This window comes from Chaetura pelagica, unplaced genomic scaffold (genome assembly GCF_000747805.2).
Source record: "Chaetura pelagica isolate M959 unplaced genomic scaffold, ChaPel_1.0 scaffold74, whole genome shotgun sequence".
Classification (NCBI taxonomy): Eukaryota; Metazoa; Chordata; class Aves; order Apodiformes; family Apodidae; genus Chaetura; species Chaetura pelagica.
In genome coordinates this window covers 1,154,254-1,161,508 of record NW_009952982.1, presented here as the reverse complement: position 1 = coordinate 1,161,508, position 7,255 = coordinate 1,154,254, and the positions used below count along the sequence as shown (strand labels likewise).

Genomic DNA, 7,255 nt, shown 5'->3' with positions numbered 1-7,255 from the left:
AATGGCATGGGTGACATTGGGTGCTGCTGGTGGTTTTTGGCTCTATAAAGCATCTGCCTTGGAATGCTGGTGTCCAAGAAATGCATGCTGAGCTCCCATACCTTCCTGTAGGCATGATGGACCTCCAGTATCTGTTCAGCAAACTCTCCCAGTGTGAGCACCTGGCCAATCTGGGTAGAGAGCTTCTCCAAGACATCTTGCAGTACCTCCATCACATTGGGCTTGTTGTGTGGTATGAGGAAGTCAAACAACTGGAAAGCGTGGGTTTTCTCCAGCCTACCTTCCTAATAACTATGTTCAAGGTGAGTGTGGGGATCGGGACCATCTCCTCTGCAGGGCCCAAGCTCTGCAGCTTTGCTGGGCTCCTTTTATTGCAGCCTCTTTACTCCTTCTCTTCCCACCCAGCTCCTTGTGAGGTACTGCCTAGTCCAGCAGCTTGAGACACACTGATCACGCCACCATCAGAGACAGGTCCAACTGGGTGTGGACCTTCAAGTCAAAGGCAATGCTGTCCCACCAGACTGTGTGTGCCTTGGTGAAGCACCAGCTCTGTTCAGAAGGGATGCAGGACACCTTTGAAGAAATCATGGGACACAGGCCACACAGAGGGAGAAAGAAGCTCTTCAGCCTCCTGGAGCATTTTGAGCTCTGCCTGGAAGTGAGATACATTGAAGCACTAAACCCCCAGGCCAGTGAGTTTGTGCCCGGGAAGCCATGGGAGACAACACCGGTCCAAGATGAGTCCTCTTACATGTTCCCAACCTATCTGAATCAGTCTGAAGAAGTCTCTGAGGTGTGGGGAGGAGACCACCCTGAGGACCTCCATATCCATCCTCCACCTACTTCTCACCCTAAATACCTGAGGGTTTCTTCCAGAGATCATCAGTGGTTTTCAGTCCTCAATAAGGTTGCGCCGTTCAAGGTTTGCTTGGCACAGTGTCAGTATGACTGTCAGCAAAACCTGGGCTGGATGTACCCTATCATCTGAGGCATGAGGGCAGGATTCTGGAGACCAAAGCAGCTTTTTAGCTCTGCCATGGATGTGTGGAGCCCTGGGTGAACCATTTCATTGTTCACTGCCTGGATGTGAGCAGGACCATACTCCTTCTAGTTCACCTTTTCTCTGGGGTAGTTTTTGGCTAGTCTGTGCCCATACAGTCAGTCAGAGGTCTCCCAGTTCCACCTGAGGAAGCTCCAGTTTCTACAGGTGCCAGGACTGTTCCAGTTTCTGGAAGGTCTCCTGTCCTTGTGGGGTTCTTGTCTTGTGTCCAGAGTTTTATCTGATGGCCAACCCTGGAAGCAGCTCTTGGCTTAAAAGGCTGCTCCTGCTGCTTGAGCTTTCAGTAGGGCAGAGTACTCATATGGTGTCTACCTCTGCCTACTGAAATTTGGTCCATATTTTTCAAGTCCACCTGGTGCCATGCTTTCTCCCAGTATTAGAGATAAGCAGGGAGTAGGGTGGTGACAGCTGTGGGAAATGGCTTTACAGGATCCTGGTGAAAGCTTGCTTCTTCTACTCCATCCACTGGGTGGCCAAGACGACTTGCCTACTCATATGTAATGGCAAACCTCTGCTGATCAAAGAGAATAACCAAAGGACCTACAGCTACTTGGAGCTTTGGTGCAGAAAGCCAGTAGGAAGGACAGGTAAGGATCACTGATCTTTATCCTCTGACTCCCAATCACGTCTCTCCTTAGCTGCCCCCCTGCCACCTCCACCCCTCTAAGAAGAGCATACCAGAAGCCTCTACCACAAGTCCTAATGTGGCGAGGGTTCACGAGAAGTTCAGTTAAAGGTTTCCCTTTTCTCCATGCAACATGGGTTGGAACTAGATGATTTTTAAGGTCCCTTCCAACTGAAACCATTCTATGATTCCTCTCAAGGTAGCACATGAACATGGAACGTCAAGTTTTCAGTCTTCTCATGGAGCCAATGGTTCATTCTTCCTCATAATGTCCCAGCAGGGTACAGTCTCAGGCTGGGTCTCCAAGTGATAGTTCAGTCAGGGAGCTCTTCCAACATATCTTTAAATTCCCTCTGAAGGCTGATAGCGAAATTGAGAAGTGGAGCTCATCCAACCATTCTGGCTGTGGCCTGGTGGACTGGAAGCAATGCATGCATCTCCTGGGCTGCTGTGGTTGGGTGGCTGTGAGTGAGACATTCTTCTTTTGCTTGCAAGGTTTCCTGTTTAGCTGGGCCTTCCTCATGGCAGTTGTATTCAAAGCTTGCTGCAGAGTGGCCAGAGTGCCCATGTGCATGAAGACCCCCTGCCGAGCAGTCAGCTGTCCTGCAGAGCTCATCTGGCCAGGCATGGATGGCACAAGTGCCATGTACATACATGCTGTACTCTAAGCCAAGGACTGGAGCTGGGTGGTTGCTATCACAATGCTGGTGGGGCTGGTCAGCTTCTAAAAGCCATGTGAAATTAGTTGTGCAACTCCCCAGGCACATGTTGCCTTTCTCCTGACCATGTCCTGCAGTGTTAGCATTTTCATGTGGGAAATTCAAGCATGGAAAAAAAAAACACCAAACGTGACAAATTTGAGACTCTGGGGTTTAAGCAGATAATGTCCACCCTGCTCAGGTGCCCACGTCCCCCATTTCATGAAGAGCTGAAGGTAGTCAGTCATCTGGGAAGGCAGCAGCCATCCCACCAACTACAAGACCTCGGGTTGGGGTGGGAAGAGGGAGCCTCTTCCATTGCCTTGGCATTAGCTTCATGGGAAGTGCTGAGGGCAGCTACTGTTCCGTTTTCTTCTTGGGGCTTTTTCCTTCACAGGTTGAAGGAAGACAATAGAACCTGTGGGACATGTGGGCATCAGTTTGGTGCAGAGCTGCTCCTGCCCAAAGGTGAGCCCAACAGTGCTCAAGGGGAAGGAGCGATGAGGGTTTCATGGAGTTGAGGTGCTGATGGTGTCCCCCCATCACCACAGTGCCCAGGCAGCTGGTGGAGCCCCTGGTGCAGCCCATAACAAGCTATGGGACCAGCACCTTCAGGCCCAGGAACACTGATGTCAGTCAGCAGGTAAGATGACTCCTACCTCCCCTTGCCTACAGTCCAACGCTGATGGCCAGGCTTATGCTCTCCCCTCACTCCTGAAATAACAGGGTGCAGTGGCTTCCAGCCTGGGGAGTGGACATGCCATCTTCAGGCAGCATTCTGGTGACCATGCTCCCTCCTGATATACCACCACCTCTGCGCCTCAGAGCTGAGTGCTGGGTACTTCATGTTGTAGTTACTGCCGTATTTTTCCAGAACATCTCAAATAAGTAACTCTGGGCCAGTGGGGAGGTGCTCACCAAAGAAAGAATAATTTTTGTTGTTTAGCCAAAGTCAAGTGGTCCTTAACACGCTTTGACTGCATGACAAGTCATATGTTTGCAGTCTCAGTGCATGGAAATAAATGCACCAGTAAATGCATTCCTTCATACATGAGAAGTCACCTCACTTAGAGAAATACAAGGGGGAGCTGCTGCCAAGCACTTTGGTATGAGCCCACTGCCAGCAGGGGCTTTGCAGGGACAAACTGACCTCACACCCCCATGGTTTTGGCAGATGGGAAGGCTTGAAGGTCTCAGACTGATAGTGGGGGCAGATGTCCCAGCAATATCAGCAAGCAGGAAGAACCTTTGTATACCTTTCTATATATTTAAACTTAGAAAACATGAAAACAAATCTGTAAATGACCATGCTCCACAAAACAGACATTAAGAGCTGATGGAGGGGAAAGGCAACATCGGCTCCTGGTGAAGCTGTCCTTGGGGTGGGAGGAGCAGAGGAGGAATGGTCCTGGGGGGATGCTGATTTGTGCAGCCCCTGATGCCTGGTGATCCTCCACTGGTTCGTCCCCTGTTCCAGGGTGCCATGGGGAGCAGGGCGGGTGGGAGTCAGTCCACCTGCATGTCACACTGCTCAATGAGCTCGAAGAGGCTGAAGGAGTCAGAAAGCTGCAGGCTGACAGTACCACTGTCGAGGGAGGAGGCTCCCTCCCGCAGCACCTGCTCGTACCAGTATTCACAGAACTTGGGCACCAGCTGTGGCAGCAAACAATCAGGGTTACAGGCAGGGTTAGGGGCAGCTGCTCAATGTGGCTGCAATTCTCTGCATGGCCCCATCCTCCTCCCCTAGCCCCCGAGGAGCCCCATGCCTGGGCAGCTGCCTCCCACCCCATCCTGCCCAGCCACCAAAGGTCCCCATACCCAGGCAGCTACTCCCTGTCTAGAGTGGCCATCCCTAGACTCCTGGCCCACAAGAGTACCCTCCTGAGGCACATGCCTCTCCATATTTTCTCTGCTTCCCAAGGTTTCCTTCCCTAGGTACCCAGCTCCTCCCCAACCCCAAACCCCTGCGCATCCTGTCCCTTGGGCATCCAGACCCCCATCTCCACTGGACATCTTTGGGCACCCAGGCATTCATCTCCACTGACCCCTGAGGGTCCCTCTTCCCAGACCCTGAGGAACTCCTATCTCCCCTGAATCCCAAGGGTACCCCCTCTCATCAGGCACCCAGATCATATCTCCCCCAGCCCCTGGGGGTGCCCCTCCTTGGGCACTCAGATCTGCCTCCCCTCTCCCCCAGATCACAAGAGTCTCCCCTTGGACATCCACACCCTCATCTCTCCCAGGCCCTGAGGATCCCCCTCCCTGGGCACCTATCTCCCCTGGTCCCCCAGAGTCTCCCCCTTCCTGGGCAGTGGTCGGGCAGGGGTGGGTGTTGCCGCCGCACCTTGACCAGGATGAGCTTGGACTCCTTGGGCTTGGCCTTGGAGAAGGACTGCCCGAAGCAGAGATAGATGGTGAAGTCTGGAGACTGCCGCCTTTGCCTGTTGCGGAAGTCCCTCAGCTCTGCAAGGGGAGACAGGATTCAGTTTTAGGATAAGCCTGGGGAACACAGAGGGGCTGGGAAAATTCAGATGCTTGTGACATCTGGAGCTGGCTCCCACAAGCCAGTAAACTAAGATGCCAGGGGTGGGCTGGGGAGGAGAAAGGGATGACAGCGACATAGAACACCACTTCCAACCTGAGCAAAATTCATTGAAGTCAAAGATGGGGGTTTCCTTGTCCCGGCGGAGCTCGTTGGATGGAGGGTCTCCAACACCCTCGAGCTGCTGGGACAGGACCCAGAAGATCTTGCACTTCTTGAGGCGGGTGGCAAAGAGCTTGTGGGAGCGTTGCTCCAGCTGCAGCCCTGCGATGCCCAGCAGCTTCTCCGTGTACTGCCGCTGCTTGCCGTCGGCCAGCTCGGCGGGGCTGGGGAAGCGCACCAGGTGCCCGGGGCGCAGGGCCAGCGCTGGGTCGCTCGTCTGGTACGCCAGCAGGCACCTGCTGTCCTCCACCTCCTCCTGGTGGAACAGCCTTCCCCGGTAGTAGATGCTGATGTCCAGGAGGGGGATGATGCCATCTGCCCCAGGCAGTAATCAGCAGCAGCACTCCCCCAAACCCAAGTGCTCCTCCTCCCCAAAGCACCTCCCTCCAAGTATTAATAACTTAATAATTATACACAATATTTGTTACTAATAATTACAGTGATTAATGATTGCTATAAATAACCAGTAACCCTCACCTGTGTTACGCTCCGGCAGAGGGGGCACTGGCGCAGGGCTGGCAGCAGGGGCAAGGAGCATCATCTCCCCTGTGGACAGCACGGGTACTGTGCCCTCCAGCGGGAGGCACAGCAGTGGCGTGGCCTCTGTGGTGGCAGATGGGCAGCATCAGCATCGTGACTTGGGGTGCAGTAGGGTGGAGGGTGCTTTGGCATGGAGCGCATATGGCAGCACCCCAGCCTCATCCCACCCCGTTATGTCATTTCCATGCCCAGGTCTGAATCCTGCCCCACAGTACCCACCGTGCTCCTGCAGCAGCAAGGGGTTGAGGGGACTGTTGGTGCCCAAGGGTGGCTGTTCCACCATGGGTACCCATTGCTGAAATGCCAGGTAATTGTTTTGGCTGGAGTTTGGGTGAGGCTGGAGCATGGTATCCTGGGGGGGGACATCTCCTGCAGAGAAGTTACCGGTGGGGAGGGGACAAGGTTACACACCCATGGTGTTGCCCACCCTGCACCTCACAAGCAGGGCCTGTCTCACCTGCAGGTTCCCAGGAAGGATTATGGGGACCAGCATCACGGGGAGAGATGCCACACTGCTTCAGCACCTGCTGCAACTCCTCCATGTCCTTCAGCACTGGGGGCTGTGTGGGGTCAGTGCTGCCTGAGGGGAGGTATAGCAGATGGGAGGTCCCATAACTCTAAAACTGGCCCAAGATACCAGGGTGTGCTCCCAAAAGAACTGGGGGACCAGTGCCTACCTAGGGGGATGTCTTGGGAGACGAGCTTCAGCTGCAGAGGGAATTAGGACAGGGTCTTATTGCTGGGAATGGGAGGAACCCAACCTCCCCCTGCTCCATATTTTTTGCCTGAGCTCCAGCTTGGAAGTACTCCAAGGTTGCAATGCTCTAGCATTGCAACCAGCCCACCATGCCCACCCTCTTACCTGCAGCTGCTGGTGCAATGGCTGCTGTTCCACCACAGGATCGCAGCTGCTGAAATCTCCCTCCTCACTGTGCGAGAGGGCAACTGGAAGGAGAGCAGCATGACCCAGGTGCCCCAAGATTGCCTGGTCCACCACCACACCCCGCAAGCCTCCTGGCTCACCTGGGGTGATGGCAAAGACCTTGTGTGGGTCATCACCAGACTTGGAGTGGTCATCTAGCAGCTCAAACATGCGGGTGCTCCTCAAAGCACAGCGGAAATTGGTCTTCCACTTGGCCGGGTCCTCGGGGCACCCCTCGTACCGCCCACTCGCCTTTGCCCAGGCCTGGAGGAGGTGCAGGGTGGGGTGAGCATGGGCATCCCACCTCCATAAGCCTAGAAATGTCAGGGGTGCCTCATCTCCCTCCTGCTCACCAATTCCCACCTCAACAACCTCAAGGTTGCTGCTGGTCACCCCCCATCCCACCCACCTTGAAGATCTCCAGGTCACTGCTGGTGACATCCTTCCTTGCATTGTGCTTCCAGGGGACGCGGAAGATGCCCTGGGCCGGGTCTGTCCAGCACAGCCCAGGGTATTTCCCGCTGTTGACGGCGTTCACCAGCCAGGGCCCGAACCGCAGCTTCTGGGCCTCCCTGCGGGCGCGGAGCCGTCACCGGGGTGGGGGGGCAGGAGGAGATGGACCGGGGTGACCAGGGAACGGCGACCCGGGGGCAGGGGCCCGGAGCGGTGCTTACCCCTCGCTCTGCAGGGCTGCCATGGCGGGCGG

The 7,255-nt window shown here is 55.0% G+C and overlaps 1 protein-coding gene across 1 annotated transcript; it reads right to left on the bottom strand.

Annotated features, from left to right (window-relative positions):
* Window positions 1-3,889: 3,889 nt before the first annotated feature.
* On the bottom strand, window positions 3,890-7,246 carry IRF7 (interferon regulatory factor 7). Its single transcript, XM_009996439.1, has 10 exons — window positions 7,224-7,246; window positions 6,959-7,121; window positions 6,651-6,813; window positions 6,490-6,572; window positions 6,305-6,335; window positions 6,085-6,207; window positions 5,565-5,633; window positions 5,022-5,402; window positions 4,728-4,846; window positions 3,890-4,036 (listed from the first exon to the last, which is right to left on the bottom strand). The coding sequence occupies exons 1-10, from the start codon at window positions 7,244-7,246 to the stop codon at window positions 3,890-3,892; spliced, it is 1,302 nt and encodes a 433-aa protein (XP_009994741.1).
* Window positions 7,247-7,255: the final 9 nt, after the last annotated feature.